We start from the raw sequence: 22,609 nt of genomic DNA on the forward strand, positions 1-22,609 counted from the left end.
TTAAGAGTTAATGATAAAGCATACAGTTTAATACAAAATACTGATTTTCTTTTGTAAAAAAATGTAATGCACATCTTGTCACAATGGAATTTTTAATGAAAGCTTCGGGTTTGCAAGTGCAGGACCAAGCCTTAAAGCATCTATTCTATTTGTTGTTGTTACAAAATTAAAAAGTCTATTTAGGAATTTAACTTGTGATATAAAATAGGGGGATTGAGAAACTTACTGCAGATATCACAATTTTAAAAAGCCATTGCATAATCCACAGAAACGAATCTTTAGTAGCCCATTGCACAGTCTGACTACGAACAATTTTATAACACAAAAGAATGCCCCAATGTACTTTATGAAAATATAATGGCAAAAAAATGTACACAACAAAAGACAAATTTATCGGGCAGTTGGTTAAATGTGGTCAAATGAATACGTTAAGGAATTAAATAGTGAAGAGTTGATGACAGCCGGTATTCCGGCTAGTATTGCCCAAAAGTTTTGGACATGATTGGAATAACAGAGTGGTCAGGCGTGACAAAGTATTGTAGTTGTAAGGGTGGACAGTGCTTAGAAATCATTGAGGGGAATGGCTGTAGAAATATTTCAGATGAGAGGGAGATTTTAATACTAATTTTGACACATTTGGACCAAAATAGCTCAGTAAGCACAGTAAAGCAAAGAAACAAAGTACAAATAGAGATTTAACTTCCATGATTAACATTTCGCTCCACTGCAAACAATTCATAACTTTAGGGATAACTAATAATCAATTTAGCAAATAGCATTCCAGTGACAAAAATGTCATGTGCATTTCAATTTGGTACATTGCAAATGGCATCTGCCGGCCAATTGCAAAGGTCATAGTATACAAATATGATCAATTATGTCTTGATTTCACCAGAGTCACTGAGTGGGTTTCAGTGTGATGCAGCTAGTACTCACATCACCAGAGACCTGTGTTCAATCCCGAGCTCAAATAAATTGTGCAAACTGCATGCACTCTATGGAAGTCTTCGGAGTGCTCCTGATTCCCCCATATCACAATGATGTGGATGTTAGTAAATTAATTGGCCACTTAAAACTGCCCCTGGTGTGTAAGTGAATGATGGAAACTGGAAGAGTTGATGAGAATGTGGGGAAAATAAAAGATGAGGTTAATGCAGTAAATAGATGGTTGGCATGGACTTAGTGGCCCGAAGGGCTTATTTCTATGCTGCATTAAAGTCAAATGCCCAATGTTGCTCTATACACCATTGTAATACCTCCGAAAAAGTAGTCCTGATCCAAAAGCAAAACCCAACCAACCAATTCACGTTTCTCAGAATTTAACAGAAGTTCCTCCAATTTCTGCAAGGATGAGAGAAAATGTTTTCCCATTTCCACAACTAACCTGACTCCTACAGTATATCCTCCCTACTCCTCCAAGACTGCTTATTAATTGTATTGAAAGACAGACACAGACAGACAGATAGAGAGACACACAGACAGACAAAGACAGAGAGATACAGACAGAAAAAAAACTTTTTTTAAACTCAACAGATACAAAGGTGGAGTTCAGAATTTAAAATAAAACAATCACTGGATTCATCCAACAATCTAAGATACACTGCCAGATGAGCTCATTTCAAGCCATGTCTCAATTTAGAACCATTTGCATTCTCAACCCCTGTAAAGGGTTAACAATCAATTTGTGGTATTAATTGCATTTCTCATTATATCACACATGAGGGAATGACTCAGCATTTCAAGTTCTAACCTGGTTTTTGTATTGAGATTGATTGAGGCTACGGAACTGGCAGACTCATCAGATACCGTGCGCGGCAATAGAGGTGATTGTTCATTGGCCTCCATTTCTGTACGGCTGTCCTCCTCCAGTGAGTCATCTTTAGCTTCTGTTGAAGAAAGTAAGCAAAGTTTTCATAATCTTCAATATAAAACCCAAGTTATTTCCTATACTACCAATTATGCATTAATTTAATAATAATAATCAATTTTTTAGTTGTACGTCTAATGCAAAATATATTGCAGCTACTGGAAAGATGTATTAAATGCATCTTAACATGTAATTCCTGTAAATGTGGGTTTAAAGGTTTTCTGTTTAGAAAGACCACATAAACACATGGAAAGGAATAGAAACCAAAGATAATAGCAGATCTGTGTTGTGAATTGAAATCAATCTATCAATAAATCTGGACCAAATTAATCATTTTTAAACTTACAAACCTGACTTAAAATGCAAACCTGACTTTGCAGAGTATAAGAACCAGAAGCTGCCCGAGGTTGAATAGTATGGAACATGTCCTTGAGGATTTTGTTCCACAAGGACACTATTTTTCCATTTGGATGATAGGAAACAATGTAAAATGAAATGATGGATGTTTTCCTTTTTCTTCCCCACACAGTTGTTCCGTCTGCACTCAAGCACCAATTTTATCAACAAAATATATTGGGCTGTGCATTGTGCACAATAAAAATCATTTTCCAGTGCCTTAAGATGAAAAAAGTCTTCCTTTTATAGGATTTTTTTTCAGTTGTGCCAAACAAAATTAAAGCTTTTGGAGCTGTGTCATACTGATCTGTGAATGGCCTTATTTGAACTTTTTAATTTTTCCTCTCTTTTCTATCACCTCTAATAAGCAAAACCCTCAACGTCAACCTCTCGAAATGGCTCTGTTCACGTCTCACGACTCATCATGAGAAATTAACTGGAGTATATCTATTCAAAAATTGTGAGGAAACACCTTGTAATCATTGTAAAAATAAGGAACTGCAGATGCAGGTAGCACTCTTAATCCTTTTGTCCCAGACCTTGATTTTTCATCTCTGGCCTTTGTCCAATCTTCAGCCTATCAACCCCTACCCTCACCTATGTTAATTTATTCACAAAATGCTGGAGTAACTCAGCAGGTCAGGCAGCATCTCGGGAGAGAAGGAATGGGTGACGTTTCGGGTCGAGACCCTTCTTCAGACTGAAGACCCTCACCTATGTTCCCCTATTACCTGTAATGTTTTGTCCTGTCCCTTTTCTCTTCCAGCTTTCTCTTCCGGAGATGCTGCCTGACCTGCTGAGTTAGTCTAACACTTTGCCTCTTTCCTTGTAATCATCTACAGTTTTTCCAAATTTGGTGCTTCCTGGGAGGTGAAGGGCGGGTGGGGAAGAGAATATTTGGCATGTCGTGAAGAAACCAGAACTCAAAAATAAATCTGCTTTCCCTAATGGGCTGACCATTGTGTCTTTTGAGTACTGCTGTGCTGTTGTAACACAGGTTGCCTCACCATGCATCATTGTTGATAACCATGATGTAACTCTCTCTCATTGAAAGTATCAACGGAATCTATAGCACTCTTACCAGTTAAGTATAGATTGTTTAAAAAAAATTATTAATATTACCACGTACATTATAGTTCCACTGGAGCAGTGTTAATCCTCTGATGTGCTCTGATGCAAGCTAGAGCATTAATGAGACTAATGATTATATCTCCAGTTTTGGCTTTGAAAACATAATTCAGACTGCAAAAAGAGAAGGCCTTTGTGACAAAGTCCAACCTGAGAATTGTCATATTCGGTGTACATTCAATGACAGAAGAGTGATATATTTGTTTATGCAATGTCATATACGACTGGTCCAGATTTCAAGATGGCAGCCAAAAGCTTTAGGATAAACAAAGAAATAAATTGAAGAAAGACACAAAATACAGGAGTAACTCAGCGGGTCAGGTGGAATCCCTGAAGAACGTGGATAGGTGTCGTTTCAGGTCCCTTCTCCATATGCTCCAGGGATGCTGCCTGATGTGCTGAGTTACTCCAGCATTTTGTGTCTTTATTTCTTGGTAACCCAGTACCCGCAGTTATTTATTTTTACAAATAAATAAATTGTATCAATTGACCTAATTTTCTGCAGGGATTGTTCTCAATCTACAATGCAGCAAGTGCATTAAATCCTTGCTGAAACAGGACACAAGCAATCACACTTTGGGCTGGATTTTGTACTTTGGTCACCCTATTATTCTGTCTGTTAAACAGAAATGACAAACATAAACAATAATATCACTGTATAAAAACAAACATTCCTAACCATACTTTTCTTTCATATAGTTAATTTGCTATTCCTTCATATTTAATCTACTATGGACTATACCCAATGTTTCATTATAAATATATGTATTTCCTTGGGAGAATGAAAGCCATATTTAAAATACTCAACTGTTAAACCCAGTTAAGAGTGGTAGAGAACAAAGAACAATATATAAATTTGAATGAAAGAATTAAAGAAAATAAATGCATTGTAAGTGAGTGGCATTTATTTTCCTTTCGTAATGATAAGCCTGGGGAACATTTTATGTAGTATTGAATGCCTAATCAAGTATCCTTTGGTTGATAAAAAATAATTCAACTAAATCACATATCCAAGAGTGTCATACTCTTCAGAACCTCAAAAATATTTGGGGGACACAATAATTTGCTTAACAAATGTTAACTGAAGTAGTTGAGGCAGATTAGCAGAGTGAAATATAGTCAAAGATCCAATTTTCACCTGCTCTTAATCTAGTGCCTTCCAGGGACCTTCAAGATAAGATGATGCATTTTGTAAACAGGGAGAAAAAAAAAATCAACCTGAAATTTCATTGATGAGATAATTCTATCTGAGACAGTTTTCAATCATTCTAAACTCAACAAGTTAATTGATATGCATAATCAACCCAATTCATCCACCTTCTTCCTGCACCCTTCAAGCCCTCATTATTAGATAGAGATCTCAAGGCCATTTTGTTTTATTATTTGTTTACATGTGGTTGTCACTAACATACATTCCATCTCAATGTTGCTGCCAAGGTTATTTCAGAGGATAATACCAAGTCAATTGGTAGATCAAAATTGCCGACGATGAAAGATTTCCTTCCCAGAAAGAGCCATTAGTGAACCAAGTAGGTTTGATTACTTGGATTAAAATTCCCCAGTTACCGCAATTGGATTTAATCTTACTTCTCAGGTCTCTAATCAACTTGTGCCTTCAAATCCCGGGGTCCTTATTATTTAATAATTTCTGTAAAGGATGCACTATTTCACTAACATAATTTTCCCTCATATCCTTTCCTTTTAGAAGACGCACATAAGATAGCGTTTGAACCCTATTCCATATAGGCAATATGACTGTTACATAGATGAATACAGCACAGGACAGACCCTTTGACGCACGATATTGGTTTTCACAGTATTTGCATCAGTGCTCTCCAACTATCTTTGAACATAACCAAGGTTTTCACAAACAGATTCTCCAAAGACCATTCACAGTTATTAGATACAAATGTTGCACTGTGTCACTATTAAACCGTAAAATTAAAAGCCCAAATAAATATTTTTATGCTTTTGCCAGCTAAAAAAGGTAATGAGAAATAAAACCAGGAAACTAAAATAAAACAATAACTACTACTTATACAGATCTCACCAATCATTACAATTGCTCCACATTATATAAAGGGTTTTGAATAACAGAATTAATCGTAAATGATCAATAATTGAGTGTTCAAAATGGTATAGAAAAGTGTTTTAGCAATATGTAATTAAAATTTGAACTACATAATGTTAACCAGGCATAGAAATTCAATTCTGCAGGAGCCTCCATAACTAACCAAAGGTATGTTTAAGACACCAGAGACTGAAAATGAAAAAGAGTACTCAAATTTTACTGAAGGGTCTGCGGAGACGTTTTTAAATATCAATTTGGCTCAAGGTTAATATTTATTGCGGGGAATATTCACACTTCTTTCATGGCACTACGGTCACAATAAACACCTGATGTAACCAAAATGTTTTGCAAATTAATTCCCAATTTTCTTATCTGTACCTTAATCTTTGCTATAGAAAGCACCGATACGGAGACAAATAATCAAGCAATTATCAGAATAACCTGCTATCCAAGAATGTGAAGTCACAGTCAAATTAATACTAAATCCTGTGAAAATGTAAAGCTATCAGATGAATTTTGCAGCTCGTATGAATTAGCGCAATTTATTACACAGCAGAAACAAATACTCAAGAGACTGTAAGTAAGATCGTACAACTGTCTGACTGTAACACATTAATAGATTGATGTCATTGCCCAAAGGAGTTCAGGAGACCGGACCTCTGATGCACTCCATGCTCAGCAATACACTTGCATTTGTTATTCTGTCCTGAACATGGATCAGTAAAGGGGGAAAACTCCACACCAATGGGCTGGCTGAGAGATTACGTTTCCAATGGCAAGCGACTAGCAAGGTACCCAATTTGTTGGTGGGTGGAAGGTCAGCGGTTTAATCATCCTCAAAGGGCTTGACTGATCCGGCCATCCTCCAGCATGAAACAAAGTATCAAAGATTATGGGTCGAACTGATAATTCTCAGTTGGACAATTCGGCACAATTACAGCAACGATATATCACATGGCAACAAATCACACATCCAGACACACTGGGACATCCTGGTTTATGTGCGCTGCATGTTGCTTCTTCATCCAATTGCCTTCAAATCTATCTTTCATTTTTCCCAACATGAGCTTTCCTAATCTCCTGCTCGATTAAATGTTTGCTATTTATCTTCAATATTTTCTGTGGAAAGTGTACCACTTTTTAACCAGTATCTAGTCAAAGGTTTCTCCCCACTTCCCTGTAGTCTATCTTCAGTACATTTTACCTATCGTGCTGTGACTAGAACTACGCACAATATTGAAAACGCATTCGAACCAACGTCTTACAACGGTAAGATGACATCCCAGATCTTATACACGACGCATTGGATGACAAAGGCAAGCATGCCACGTGCCTTTTCAACACCGTCTACTGTATTCAGGGAGTTATCTCACTGTCTCTCTCTGAACAAGGACCCTGCCTTGCAGGACTATTCACTAATATCTTTAAGTACTCCCGACTATTCTGAGGTTCCTATCTACTTTAAGATCACTATCATCCCAGAGACAAAGAAAAGCAAGGCACCATGCCTTAATGACTACCTAATGGCTCTGATATCCATCATGATGAAGTGCTTCGAAAGGCTATTCATGGTGCACATTGACTCCAGTCTTAAAGACAGCCTTGACCCATTGCAGCTCGCCTATCAAAAGGTCTACAGTAAATGTCATCGCCCTGGACCAACACTCACCCAAGGAACATATGGATAACAAGGAAATCTATGTTTGACTCTTATTTATGACTCGAGCTCTGCCTTCAATAGCATAATCCTAACCAAACTAATCCCCAAACTCCTGGATCTGCAACTGCATTTTTGACTTCCTGATACACAGACCACAGTGAGGATGGGCAACATAACATCTTCCATGATAAATCTCAACATCAGTCCTCACACGAATGTGCTCCTATAGTGCTCACTGAGGCACTGGAAGGAGGCCCTAGCAGGGAAGACAGTGGAAAAGCAATGGCAGGTATTCCAGGGAATAATGCAGAAGTTGCAGGATCCATTTATCCCAAAGAGGAGGAAAGATTCTAAGGGGAGTAAGAGGTACCCGTGGCTGACAAGGGCAGTCAAGGACAGCATAAAAATAAAAGGGAAGTATATCATAACAAAGAAGAGGGGGAAGCCAGAGGATTGGGAATCTTTTAAAGAGCAACAGAAGATAACTAAAAAAGCAATACGGGGAGAAAAGATGAGGTACGAGGGTAAACTAGCCAATAATATAAAGGAGGATAGGAAAGGTTTTTTTAGGTATGCGAAGAGGAATAAAATAGTCAAGGCGAATGTGGGTCCCTTGAAGACGGAAGCAGGGGAATTTATTAAGGGGAACAAGGAAATGGCAGACGAGTTGAACCGGTACTTTGGATCTGTCTTCACTAAGAAAGATACAAACAATCTCCCAGATGTTCTAGTGGCCAGAGATCCTAGGGTGAAGGAGGAACTGGAGGAAATCCACATTAGTCAGGAAAAAGTTTTGGGTAGACTGATGGGACTGAAGGCTGATAAATCCCCAGAGCCTGATGGTAGTTAAGGGTACTTAAGGAGGTGGCTCTAGAAATTGTGGACGCATTGGTGATCATTTTCCAATGTTCTATAGATTTAGGGTCAGTTCCTGTGGATTGGAGGTAGCTAATGTTATCCCACTTTTTAAGAAAGGAGGGAGAGAGAAACGGGAGATTATAGACCAGTTAGTCTGACATCAGTGATGGGGAAGATGCTGGAGTCAATTATAAAAGACGAAATTGCGGAGCATTTGGATAGCAGTAACAGGATCGTTCCGAGTCAGCATGGATTTACGAAGGGGAAATCTTGCTTGACTAATCTTCTGGAAGTAACTAGGAAAATTGACAGGGGAAGAGCCGGTGGATGTGGTGTACCTCAACTTTCAGAAAGCCTTCGACAAGGTCCCACATAGGTGATTGGTGGGCAAAATTAGAGCGCATGTTATTGGAGGTGGGGTACTAACATGGTTAGAAAATTGGTTGACAGACAGAAAGCAAAGAGTGGGGATAAATGGGTCCCTTTCAGAATGGCAGGCAGTAACTAGTGGGGTACCGCAAGGCTCGGTGCTGGGACCACAGCTATTTACAATATACATCAATGACTTGGATGAAAGGATTAAAAGTACCATTAGCAAATTTGCAGATGATACAAAGCTGGGTGGCAGTGTGAACTGTGAGGAAGATGCTATGAGGTGTGACTTGGTGGGTGACTTGGACTGGTTGTGTGAGTGGGCGGATGCATGGCAGATGCAGTTTAATATGGATAAGTGTGAGGTTATCCACTTTGGTGGTAAGAATAGGAAGGCAGAGTATTATCTGAATGGTGTCAATTTAGGAAAAGGGGACGTACAACGAGATCCGGGTGTCCTAGTGCATCAGTCACTGAAAGGAAGCATGCAGGTACAACAGGCAGTGAAGAAAGTCAATGGAATGTTGGCCTTCATAACAAGAGGAGTTGAGTATAGGAGCAAAGAGGTCCTTCTGCAGTTGTACAGGGCCCTAGTGAGACCGCACCTGGAGTACTGTGTGCAGTTTTGGTCTCCAAATTTGAGGAAGGATAGTCTTGCTATTGAGGGCGTGCAGCGTAGGTTTACTAGGTTAATACCCGGAATGGCGGGACTGTCATATGTTGAAAGACTGGAGCGACTAGGCTTGTATACACTGGAATTTAGAAGGATGAGAGGGGATCTTATCGAAACGTATAAGATTATTAAGGGGTTGGACACGTTAGAGGCAGGAAACATGTTCCCAATGTTGGGGAAGTCCAGAACCAGGGGCCACAGTTTAAGAATAAGGGGGAGGCCATTTAGAACGGAGATGAGGAAAAACGTTTTCAGTCAGAGTTGTGAAACTGTGAAATTCTCTGCCTCAGTAGGGAGTGGAGGCCAATTCTCTGAATGCATTCAAGAGGGAGCTAGATAGAGCTCATAGCGGAGTCAGGGGGTATGGGGAGAAGGCAGGAACGGGGTACTGATTGAGAATGATCAGCCACGATCACATTGCATTACGGTGCTGGCTCGAAGGGCCGAATGGCCTACTCCTGCACCTATTGTCTATTGTCTATACTCACAACCGAGCATTTAAATTCTGCTTTAACTCCATTTACAAGCCTGCAGTGTACAACAGAGTGGTGGGCTGGATCTCAAACAATGACAAGACAAAGTACAGAAAGGAGATAGAGAGCTTAGTAACATGGTATCAAGGCAATAACGTCTCCGTCAATGTCTGCAAGGCAAAGGAGTTAGTTAGTTATTGACTAGTGGTGATGGTCAAGAGCGTTAAATTCTGAGGTGTAAATATCAGCATCAATTTGTCCTGAGCCAACAACATAGTAGTTACAGCCAAAAAAGCAAACTAACATCTCTACTTCCTCAGAAGTCTAAGGAAGTCTAGCATGTCTCCAATGACTGACTGGTTGTCCCATTACTGGAAGGAGGCTATGGAGACGGTGCAAAATAGGTTAATATGAATGCTACCCGGATTAAAGGGTATTAACTATAAGGAGAGTTTGGACAAACTTGGATTGTATTTGCTGGAGTATTAGAGGCTGTAGGGATACCTGATAGAAATTTATAAAATTATGAGAGACATATATAGGGTTGACAATCAGAACCTTTTTTCCCCAGGGTGGAAATGTCAAAGACTGGAGGACTTAAGGAGAGAGGGGCAAAGTTTAAAATCACAGAGATTAGTTTAACCTGGCATCATGTTCGGCATGGACACTGTGAGCCAAAGGGTGTGTTCCTTCCTGTATTGTTCCTTGTTCTATAAGTTTGATAACTCTAACCAACTTCTACAGATGCACTATAGAAAGCACCCTTGTAGGATGCATCACAGCGTGGCTTGGCAACAGCTGTGCCCAAGACTCCAAGAAATCGCAGAGAGTTGTGGAGGTAACCCAGTCCATCGCATAGATCAGACGTTCCACCACTGACTCTATCTAAATTTCACACTTCCTCGAATCAGCAGCTAACATAATCAAAAATTGTCCTCCCTGGTTATTCCCTATTTTCCCTACTCCCATCCGGCAAAAGGTATAGTAGCTTGTAAGCGTGCACCAACAGACTTCGGAATAGCTTCTTCCCCATAGCTGTCAGACTTCTGAACAGTCCTTCCATAAGCTGGGACACTGTCCGATTTACCTCTATCCCATTGAAGACATTGGACTTTGTCTATAAAATTGCAACAATGCTCTGCAATTCTGAGAATTAGATTCTGCAATCTTTACCTTCCTCTTTGCTTCGTCCATTGTAATAGAGTTTCACTTGATCGTATTTATATATCTGATCTGTTTTGATAGCATGTAAAATAAACCTTTTCACGAAAATAATAAACCTAATCCCAAAATGTGCATGGCAATTTTCTTTCAACTCAGGGGTTGGGGGCCTAGAAACCGCTGCCTGGGGTGGTGTTGGAGGCAGCTATGATAGTGGGATTTAAAGGATTTTGGATAGGCACATAGACATGCCGGGAATGGAGGGATTTGGATCACATGCAAGCAGAAGAGATTTGTTTAACCTGGCATCATGTTCGGCATTAACATTGTGGGCCAAAGGACCTGTTCCTTGCTGCACTATTCTATGTTCTACATGCTAGTCTCACATGGCTGCACCTGGCCCATATCTCTGCCTTAAAAATATCCATTGACTTGGCCTCCACAGCCTTTTGTGGCATGACAAATGTAATTGCACTCACCTCTACCACTATCACTGTATAGTGACCTCTCTGCTCAGGGAAATGGGTCCTTTTAATTGATCCTATTCAGGGTTACATGCAACTAATTTAGATCTCCCATCGGCCTTTACTGTGTCATTTTCTCTAAATTAGACTTCTCCACCCCTGTCAAAAAACAACCAACCTGGCAAAAACTGTGTCAATCTCCACTGCACCCCCTAAGTTACAAGCATTCTTCCTGTGGTGTGGTGACTGTACTTAATACACTAGCTGTGGCCAAACTAATGCTTTCTACAATTCTAACATGAACTCTTCAATCAGTATTTAATGTATCAATAGTTCTTTAACATCTTGTCCATCACTCAACCTGCAGTTTAAAAAAATAACCTTAACGAACTACACTTGACAACAGCTCTTTGGTAATTTTATTTCTCATCAATCTGTCCAACCTCTCGTCTTAGTCACCCATTATTCATAATAACTTAGTCTTTGGCCAACTTTTAGTAAAACACCAGAGGAAGATCATTAACCCAAACCCCAAATTTGCTTCCCTTTCCACAGATGCTGCCTGACCTGCTGAGTATTTCAATTAAGATATTTTCAGTTTCTTTTTTTTTCTTAATCAGTGTTCTGGCCTGGTGGCTGTAGTTCAGCCAAAAAATGCACAACACATGTGAATTCAATTAAGCATGCATTGAAAGTGTTCCCATTTGTATACTAAAAAAATTGCAAGAAGCAGCCAAACTATAAATCCACCGACTCCCACAGCTATCCAGACTGCATGTCACCACCTCTTGCAAGGACGTGCAGTCTGTGTGCAGTTCTGATCGACCTATCGCAGAAATGATGCGGAGGCAATAGAGAGTGTAGAAAAGGTTTACCAGAATGCTGCTTGGACTAGAAGATATTAGTTATAAGGAGAGGTTGAACAAAATTAGATTGTTGTCTCTGGAGCGTTAGAGACTGAGGGGAGATCTGATAAACGTTTATAAAATTACTAGACCAAGTGGACCCATTGGGCCCAAACCTCTCCTGCATTGGTGCAGCACCCTCTCCTCCCCCCTCCCCTCCCCTCCCCCTCCCCCTCTCCCCACCCCCTCCCCTCTCCCCACTACATCCCCCTCAATCCCCCTCTCCCTCCTCCCCCTCCCTCCCTCCCCCCTCCCTCCTTAGCAGATAGATTTAAACTTTAAAATGTGAATAACAAAAAATATAACCGATTTCAATGAAATTTCTTCCATTAGCACCAAAGGGATGCCGGTGAGTAAGGTGGGCCTAAAATTGTTGCGCTATCGTGTACTGTTTTGGCTGTAGTTCAGGAACAAACAAGCAAACAAGAGTTTTAGTGTATAGAATAGATGAGAGGCATAGAAAGGCATTGCCAATTATGAGAGACATCCTGCAGGGTGGTAACATCAAAGACTAGAGTGCATCTTTAGGTGAGAGGGGCAAAATTTAAAGGAGATGTGCAGGGTAGGTTTTTTTTAACACAGAGACTGCTGGGTACCTAGACTGTGCGGCCAGGAGTGGTTGTGGAAGCAGATACAATAGTAATGTTTAAGAGGATTTAAGATAGGTGCATGGATATGCAGGGAATGGAAGGATATGGATCACATCCAACTTGAACGTGACTTTTAAAACTTAAACTTAAAAAATGTAAACTTTAAATTAAGACTGTACTCTCACTGTATTTTTACATCTGCTATTTGGGTTTTGTCTGCTCATTTTAATCAACTGTATTGCTTTGTATGGTAATGTACTATGTTTTTAACTATTGTACATATTGTATTGTATTTCTTTTCTAGGATGCCTAATAACATCAGGACTGTCGATGAAAACTAACCTCTCGGCTAACTCGAGTACATTTACATTTGTTTGAATGTCAATTAATGTACATTGTCCCTTTTTCAAATAAATTATTTAAAAAAAATTAAAACAAAAAACATGCAGGCAGATGAGATTTGTGCAACCTGAATATGTTTGGCATGAATATTGCAGGCTGAAGGGCCTGGTCCTGTGCTATACTGGTTTATGCTATTTGACGCCATCCCTTTCTCACAGTTTTGACATGTTAAATAGATATCAAAACAGACAGTCTGCTTCAAAGAGGGAAGATTAAGGAGTAGTTTAATGAGAAAAGGTAGAGGGGCACAGAATTTCAGAGCTTCGCACCTAGGCACTTGAAAGCATAGTGGGAGAAATTAAAAGTTAGGAGTGTGCAAAAGGCCAGATTCAAACCAACAGAAATGTGTTCAAGACTTGCAGGCCAGAAGAGGTACCACTGATGGTAGATTTCAAAGTTCAGATGTTTTGGGAGCAGCTGCCACCATGGGTGAGCAGGATGCAGCTTTTGTAAGGCAAGGATAGATAAATGCACGTTTTTGTAGGCCACAAGAACGTCAATCAGAATGAGCTGAAATATCGTAGAGTCAAACAAATGTGTGAACAGATAGATAGTTTTAATAATGAAGCAGACAAAACTGTTTTCAGCATAGAACAGTACAGCACACACTCTTCGGTCCACGAGAACGATAAACACTTCATGATGTTTTGAAAGAGATTGCACAAGGCCTATTTCAGCTTCAGACAAATTTGTAGGAGAATGTTGTCCAGAAACCAGTTTTGTAGCAGGAATTAAATTGTCCAGATTTTCTTGTCTAACCTGTAGCTCACCTTGTTCATCCAGTATTAGATGTCAGTCAAAAACAGAAAGGAATCAGAACGGAATGCTCCCAAGAGATTATACCAGTATAGAGCAAAATGCCACCAATATCCAGTAAATCTGTGATTTACCACAATAAAGTTTACCTCTGACTTTAAGGACTTTTCTGTATCATGTTATGTCAGAAACCAGTTTGGAGGAATTAAATAGAACACAAGCAGCCAATGATCAAGAATAGATTTTCTTTGGAGGAAAGGCAATTACAGCAAAATGGAAGGAACGCAAGAGGAGAGGACTGAGGGGAGTAACATCTAACACAGAGCTCAGGAAGGGAAGCAACATTGTCAGTAACTTACTCCTGTCATCAAGATATCAGGGGAAATTATGGAAGATTAAGGCAAAGGGAAGCTAAGAATGCAGTCGAGACAAAAAAATAGATGGCTCGGCTGCATTTATAATAAAAGTCCAACATTTTATTGTTTTTGTCCTGGGGTATGGACATGAGGTTTAGAAGGGATTTTTGAATGATAGCTCAAACAAGTGGTTAAATCTAGTGAATTAAATACAAAGCTCTCTTCATTGAGGCAGCAAAAAGATATTGAAATTAGTGTAGGCTGGCTAAATGAGGCAGTGAAAGTGTATTAATCAGATATAAAAGCCCTTCAAAAGAAAACAACAGATTAAAAATCTATATGGAAATACAATGAAATCAAAACCAGAAATACCAGACTGCAGAACATGTTATTTGAAATGCAGAATCAGCACATCAACACAAACAAAATGAGCCAATGTGGCCCAACCTGAACTAACTGCTCTCCTCTTGTCAACGTCCTACTTCTACAAAAAGGGAGCCAAAGACCAAAGCTGTCTAAGTAAAATACAATTCCAGAAGGCTAGTCAAGGTGCCAGATAAAACAAAATCAAGCCACAGCAATGAGTGCACAGATCACTGAAACTAAACAAGAGGCTCAGAAGCTCTAGTGCAAAAAGCAAATATAAGAACTGAAAGAGAACAAAATCTGGAAACGTGGAAGGTTTTTTTTTACAGCAGCAGAGCAGAGTTGTGGAAATCTGTGGCAAATCATTGACAGACAAGCAGAGAGAAAAGCCGAGAGGGAGTGCATATTTTTTCCTTGCACAATCAGTCTATCATCTTTCCAATGCACTTGTGTCTGTATCCTGTGAAATGTCTTTGTATCTTCCTCAACCCACAGAGAAACCCAGCTTTGCATTAAGAGCAAGCCTAGCATCAGTGGAAACGTTAGTGGAGTTTAAAAAAAAAGAAGACATGTTTTATTTGCATTTGGAAAGGCAAAGATTGCTTACGGTTAGTCAGTATGGTTTTCTTTTGTGAGAGACCTTGTCTCACAAATTTGATTATCTATTTGAGGGAGTGATCAAGAGGATTGATGAGGGTGGGGTGGTGGACGATGTTTACAAAGCAAGGCCTTTGACAAAGTTCTGCATGGTAGGCTAGTCCAGTAGATCAAAATACTTGGCATCTAGGGTGGGATTGCAAAATTGATTCAAAGTTGGTTTAGTATTATTCATTTGTACGCTCACATATGAATTATTGAGGCCACTAAGACTCTACACTGAAAATGTGCATTCAAGTCTTGTGAGAAAGGAAGTGAAACAGAAATTGAACAGATCAAATTTCTGGGATTAAAGGGAACCGAGGATGAATGGTGTTAAGCAGACTGAGCCAGTACACTTTATGCTAGACACATAGAGGAAAGGTTTGGCGGGGTACAGACCAACGGCAGGCTTGGTTAGGCAACTTGGTTAGCATTCATGAGCTGGACCAAAGGGCCTGTATCTGCGCTCGAGAGGTCTGAGTTTAGAAATATTACAGCGAGATGCTTATCATTTTTTGAGCAAGGCAAACATATTTTCAGAAGTGCAAATCAAAAGGTGAAGGATGCCATCTTTACTAGCAACAAACACATCCCTCTCATCAGGTATGTGAGGGAGGTAAAAAAAAAAAAGAGGAAAAGAGCCGAGCACTTACAAGGGTCAAAAAATTGGGATATTTTTGAAAATTTACACACAATATTACCAGTTTCAAGCCTCTTTTAGTGCATTTCAAAGTTAAAACAGACATTACAAAATAATGTAAATATATCACTACACTAATAACATTTTGAAGTATATTCGCACATTAATTGATAATCAGCCCAAAAAGGTGGTAATTGGCTTTTTTGCTGTGTTTTATATTTTAACCCTGTCTTAATTAATTTAGTTATATAATCTTGCACTTAAATTTAATATTTACTCATTACAGTTCCACCACTTGATTTTCTGACACTCTTCTGACACTCTTGACACTCTCAGAGTTTTGCTAGTTTATCCAGCAGGCCAAGGAAGTCGGCTATGGGGATAGATGTGCTGGCTCCAGCTGGGCTGGAGTTCCAGAGCCCCTGCCGCAGGTTGCAAATTCAACCCACCGATCGGCCGTGGAAATCCCGATAAGGTCGAGATTGGCTGCCTTGCCCAGCCGAGGCGCCACATTTTCGGGAGGACTTCCATGGCCCGGGGGATTTCTCGCGGAACCCCTAGCGACCTCTAGCGAAACCTAGTGTTCATTACAAGTCTATACATAGTTGGGGTTTTCCCCTGTTTTTTTTCGATCCAATTTCTCCATTTATTTGGCAAAGTGAAAAACGTGGAAATCATGCAAAAAGCACGGAAAATGGATTTTAAAAATGCGGAATTCCGCGGAAACACAGAAAATTCACATGCCTGTCTCATTGGGGTCAATGCATTTTATGTTTGTTTGGAACATAAGGTCAGTGGAATGATGTCACCTGCCAGACCAGTTGGCAGGAGTATTCGCAGACATCTTTAACCTCTCCCTACACTATTCTGAGGTCCACACCTGTTTTAAGAAGACCATTATAATCCCGGTGCCAAAGAAAAGTAAGGCATTATGCTTTAATAACTACCATGCTCTTACATCCACCATCATGGAGTGCTTTGAGATGCTTGTCATGACTCACATCAGCTCCAGCCTCCCAGAGTGCCTTGCTCCACTGCAATTTGCCTACCATTGCAACAGGCCCACTGCAGATGCCATCTTCCTTTACCTATCATTGTTTTCAGACTATTCAACAGACCTCTCATAAACTACAAATATATTTCAGATCTCCCAATCTACCTCATTACGACTATTGTACTTTTTAAAATATTAATTTTTCCCTTAGCTGCAACACTAAATTCTGCACTCTGTTTCCTTTCGATCGTTACATTACCTGTTGTATTCATGTATGGGTTAATTATACCCATGTATGATATGATTTGCCAGGAGAGCACAAATGCAAATATTTTCACTGCATCTCAGTACATGTGACAATAATTAACCAATTTGCCCTCTAATGTTTTATTAGAGAAATCGGGGAAATGAATGTATAGCTGAGGGGCTGGTACAGGGAACAGGGATTTAGATTTCTCGACCACTGGGATCTCTTCTGGGGTAGGGGTGACCTGTACAAAAGGGACGGGTTGCACCTTAACACACGGGGGACCAACATTCTGGCAGGCAGGTTTGCTAGTGCTACACGTGTGGCTTTAAACTAAGTAGTGGGGGGGAGGTGTTGACAAATTGGGAATATGAATTGGAGTTAAAGGGGAAGTGAATACAGGAGAAATTGCAAAGGACTCTCGAATAAATGGGAAGGGAAGTTCTAGATGGGATAAGAGAGTAAGGTCAGGGCCAATTGTGACCGGTGTGAGAGGGGAGGTGAATACCGAAGTGAAAGTGTTGTATTTAAATGCACGAAGTATGAAAAATAAAGTGGATGAGCTTGAGGCTCAGTTAGACATTGGCAAGTATGATGTTGTGGGAATCACAGAGACATGGGTACAAGAGGACCAGGTCTGGGAACTGAATATTCAGGGGTACACAACGTATAGAAAAGACAGACAGGTGGGCAGAGGGGGTGGGGTCGCTCTGTTGGTAAGGAATGATAGGCCCCCAAACAGTAGCCTCGACATAGGGTGCAAGTTGAATCAAGAACTACAATTGGCATGTCGCAAATGTAATGCTACGGTGGTTATGGGAGATTTCAACATGCAGGTAGACTGGGAAAATCAGGTTGGTAATGGACCCCAGGAAAGAGAGTTTGTGGAGTGCCTCCAAGATGGATTCTTAGAACAGCTTGTACTGGAGTCTACCAGGGAGAAGGCAATTCTGGATTTAGTGTTGTGTAATGAACCTGATCTGATAAGGGGACTCAAGGTAAAAGAGCCATTTGGATGCAGTGATCACAATATGATAAGTTTTACTCTACAAATTGAGAGGGAGAAGGGAAAATCGGAAGTGTCAGTATTACAGTATAGCAAAGGGGATTACAGAGGCATGAGGCAGGAGCTGGCCAGATTTGACTGGAAGGAGGCCCTAGCAGGGAAGACAGTGGAACAGCAATGGCAGGTATTCCTGGGAACAATGCAGAAGTTGCAGGATCAATTTATCCCAAAGAGGAGGAAAGATTCTAAGGGGAGTAAGACGCACCTGTGGCTGACAAGGGCAGTCAAGGACAGCATAAAAATAAAAGAGAAGTATATCATAGCAAAGAAGAGGGGGAAGCCAGAGGATTGGGAATCTTTTAAAGAGCAACAGAAGATAACTAAAAAGGCAATACGGGGAGAAAAGATGAGGTACGAGGGTAAGCTAGCCAATAATATAAAGTAAAAGCTTTTTTAGGTACGTGAAGAGGGAAAAAAGAGTCACGGCAAATGTGGGTCCCTTGAAGTCAGAAGCAGGGGAATTTATTATGGGGAACAAGGAAATGGCAGAAGAGTTGAACCGGTACTTTGAATCTGTCTTCACTAAGGAAGATACAAACAATCTCCCAGATTTTCTAGTGGCCAGAGATCCTAGGGTGACGGAGGAACTGAAGGAGGTTCTCAATAGGCAGGAAATGGTGTTGGGTAGACTGATGGGACTGAAGGTTGATAAATCCCCAGGGCCTGATGGTCTGCATCCCAGGGTACTTAAGGAGGTGGCTCTAGAAATTGTGGACGCATTGGTGATCATTTTCCAATGTTCTATAGATTCAGGATCAGTTCCTGTGGATTGGAGGGTAGCTAATGTCATCCCACTTTTTAAGAAAGGAGGGAGAGAGAAAACGGGAAATTATAGACCAGTTAGTCTAACATCAGTGGTGGGGAAGATGCTGGAGTCAATTATAAAAGACGAAATTGCAGAGCATTTGGATAGCAGTAACAGGATCGTTACGAGTCAGCATGGATTTACGAAGGGGAAATCATGCTTGACTAATCTTCTGGAATTTTTTTAGGATGTAACTAGGAAAATTGACTGGCGAGAGCCGGTGGATGTGGTGTACCTTGACTTTCAGAAAGCCTTCGACAAGGTCCCACATAGGAGATTAGTGGGGAAAATTAGAGCACATGGTATTGGGGTAGGGTACTGACATGGATAGAAAATTGGTTGACAGACAGAAAGCAAAGAGTGGGGATAAATGGGTCCCTTTCAGAATGGCAGGCAGTGACTAGTGTGGTGTGATTTAGTCACAGACCACATAAAGTCACTCACTCTGTTCAATCAATGCTCCTCTTGAAGATACAAATGAAGGATTTAATGGGGGGGGGGGAACTTGTAGTTACATAGGTAAGTAACAAAATAAGTGGAGATGACCTATTATAGAAAACTTTACGGGGATAATTACTATTATTGCTCTTTTAAAAAGCACTCCAAAAGCAATATACTATTTTGATCATTTGCAGCTAGTGCTTAGTGATGACATAATAAGATACTGTTACTCAGGTGAATAGATTCATATTCTGAACTGCTGAGATCAAGTAGGTCAAAAAGGCCTTCATGTAATCTTCTAATAGAAGACATTTTTTTCATGACTACCGCTCTGGGTTTTGCAGAGAAATGCTGAAAATCAATACGCTGCACTGCCACAGAGATTGTGCAGAATTTTGGAACCACTTCAACGGTGTGACAACAGTGATGTCACCCAAAATTTATGGAGTAATGTTTACTATTGAGACAGTGTTGGTCTCTTTCTGATTAAATTGTAGATATCAGATATAGAAAATATATTTGATCCAAGCCTCGTCTATCCTATACAATAAAAATATTGCTTTGTTTGAGAAATAAATGAACACAGGTTTGTATGTGAAGGTATTACGTGAAATATTAATGAAAGATTAGCTCTTTAGTAGAACGACATGGCCAATTTTAAAATGAAGTAAAATATTATTATGGTCATAAATCCATGGTCATGTTGACATATTTTTCACAAACTTGCACATTTTAGAAATAGTTAAAAGATCAATGGGCATACTAATAGCTATATTTTATGTTTTGTTTTCCAAAATCATTTGGTAACATGTAGCTCTTGGACTCCTAGCAGACTTATTTGTGCCCATCTCAAATGCTTCACATCCTGCATGCATTAATTTCTTATAAATTAATCGGCTTTAACATAAATTTTGATGAAGTGTCCCACATTGCAAATTATCCTGCAAGGAGGGGGAAACAATCATTCCAGCCCTCTATTGTACAACATTAGCATGGATCATGAGAGTAATATTATTTTGCAGTGTCAATTTGGTTCTTATGGTGAGGAGCTGAAAGGAAGAAGGGAGCACCTTCCCATGAAAATGCCAAGAAGGTAGCCTAAAATCAATAGCTTCCACTGAGCGTGTTTGGTTCAACGCCAGAAAGGTGGCATATTGTTCCTATTCTGCACTGGATTTTTGTTCACCCTATCCAATGCAAAGGTAATACAAAATGTGCACCTTACTTTAGAAACAACTGAAGCCGGACTGCAAGGACAATGTTGGAAATCCATCCACAATGCATGGTGCCATACAGTGCATTCAGAAAGTATTCAGACCCCTTCACTTTTTCCACATTTTAAAACATTGGATTAAATTCATTTTTTTATCATCAATCTACACACAATACCCCACAATAAAAAAGCGAAAATCGGTGTCTAGAATTTTTTGCAAATAATTAAAAAGAAATAACTGAAATATCACATTTACATAAGTATTCAGACCCTTTATGTTGAGGCTCCTTTGGCAGCAATTACACCCTCAAGTCTTCTTGGGTATGATGCAACAAGCTTGGCACACCTGTATTTGGGTAATTTCTCCCATTCTTCTCTGCAGATCCTCTCAAGCTCTGTCAGGTTGGATGGGGAGCATTGATGCACAGCTATTTTCAGGTCCCTCCAGAGATGTTCGATCGGGTTCAAGCACGGGCTCTGGTCGGGCCACTCAAGGACATTCACAGACTTGTCACAAAGCCAGTCCTGCGTTGTCTTGGCTGTGTGCTTGGGGTCGTTGTCCTGTTGGAAGGTGAAACTCCGCCCCAGTCTGAGGTCCAGAACGCTCTGGAGCAGGTTTTCATCTCTCTGTACTTTGCTCAGTTTATCTTTCCCTCGAACCGGACTAGTCTCCCAGTTCCCGTCGCTGAAAAACATCCCCACAGCATGATACTGCCACCACCATGCTTCACCGTAGGTATGGTATTGGTGAGGTGATGAGTGGTGCCTGGTTTCCTCCAGACGTGACGCTTGGCATTCAGGTCAAAGAGTTCAATCTTGGTTTCATCAGACCAGAGAATCTTGTTTCTCATGGTCTGAGAGTCCTTTAGGTGCCTTTTAGCAAACTCAAAGTGGGCTGTCTTGTGCCTTTTACTGAGGAGTGGCTTCCTTCTGGCCACTCTACCATAAAGGCCTGATTGGTGGAGTGCTGCAAATATAGTTGTCCTTCTGGAAGGTTCTCCCATCTTCACAGAGGAACTTTGGAGCTCTGTCAGAGTGACCATCGAGTTCTTGGTCACCTCCCTGACCAAGGCCCTTCTCCCCGATTGCTCAGTTTGGCCGGGCAACCAGCTCTATGAAGAGTCCTGGTGGTTCCAAAGTTCTTCCATTTAAGAATGACGAAGGCCACTGTGCTGTTCGGGATCTGCAAAGCTACAGAAATTGTTTTATACCCTTCCCCAGATCGGTATCTCGACACAATCCTGTCTCGGAGGTCTACGGACAATTCCTTCGTCAACATGGCTTGGTTTTTGCTCTGACATGCACTGTCAACTGCGGGACCTTATATAGACAGGTGTGTGCCTTTCCAAATCATGTCCAATCAATTTAATTTACCACTGGTGGACTCCAATCAGGTTGTAGAAACATCTCAAGGATAATCAATGGAAACAGGATGAACCTAAGCTCAATTTTGAGTGTCATAGCAAAAGGTCTGAATACTTATGTAAATGTGATATTTCAGTTATTTCTTTTTAATTACTTTGCAAACATTTCTAAACATCTGTTTTTGCTTCTTCATTCTGGGGTATTGTGTGTAGACTGATGATAAAAAATTTTTTTTTAATCCATTTTAAAATAAGGCTGTAATGTAATAAAATGTGGAAAAAGTGAAGGGGTCTGAATACTTTCTGAATGCACTGTATATGCATATATGGTACCAATTATAAATGCTCTTTCTGAAACTTGGTTTCATTGAACATCTGAAGACTTTGCAATTCATACGTTTCACCTTTTCTTTCAAAATTATTTTTTCTTCATTTATTCTTTGAAAGAATAAGTAAGGCATTTTGAGATTGGCAGTTGGTTGGAACAAAGGTCAGAGACAAGAAAGAAAGAAAAAAGCCTTTGCCCATGCCAACCGATTACCAGCCAAGCTTTGTCCTGCATCTCCCCATTTCCGGCTTTCTTTCCCCCCTCTTTTCCCCACACATTCAGCCTAATCAGTTTGAAGAAGGCTCGACCTAACAGGTCACCTGTTCATGTTCTCCAGAGATGCTGCCTGACCTGCTGAATTACTCCAGCACTCT

The 22,609-nt window shown here is 40.2% G+C and overlaps 1 protein-coding gene across 5 annotated transcripts in view; it reads right to left on the reverse strand.

Annotated features, from left to right (window-relative positions):
• Positions 1-22,609, reverse strand: part of kmt2ca (lysine (K)-specific methyltransferase 2Ca) — a 328,698-nt gene that overhangs the window by 203,664 nt on the left and 102,425 nt on the right. For all 5 annotated transcript variants that reach the window (XM_078424496.1, XM_078424488.1, XM_078424479.1 and 2 more), the window contains exon 4: positions 1,751-1,886. In XM_078424496.1, coding sequence (XP_078280622.1) covers positions 1,751-1,886 — 136 coding nt within the window. The remainder of the gene's footprint in view (positions 1-1,750; positions 1,887-22,609) is intronic.

This window comes from Rhinoraja longicauda, chromosome 2, assembly GCF_053455715.1.
Source record: "Rhinoraja longicauda isolate Sanriku21f chromosome 2, sRhiLon1.1, whole genome shotgun sequence".
NCBI classification, from domain to species: domain Eukaryota; kingdom Metazoa; phylum Chordata; class Chondrichthyes; order Rajiformes; family Arhynchobatidae; genus Rhinoraja; species Rhinoraja longicauda.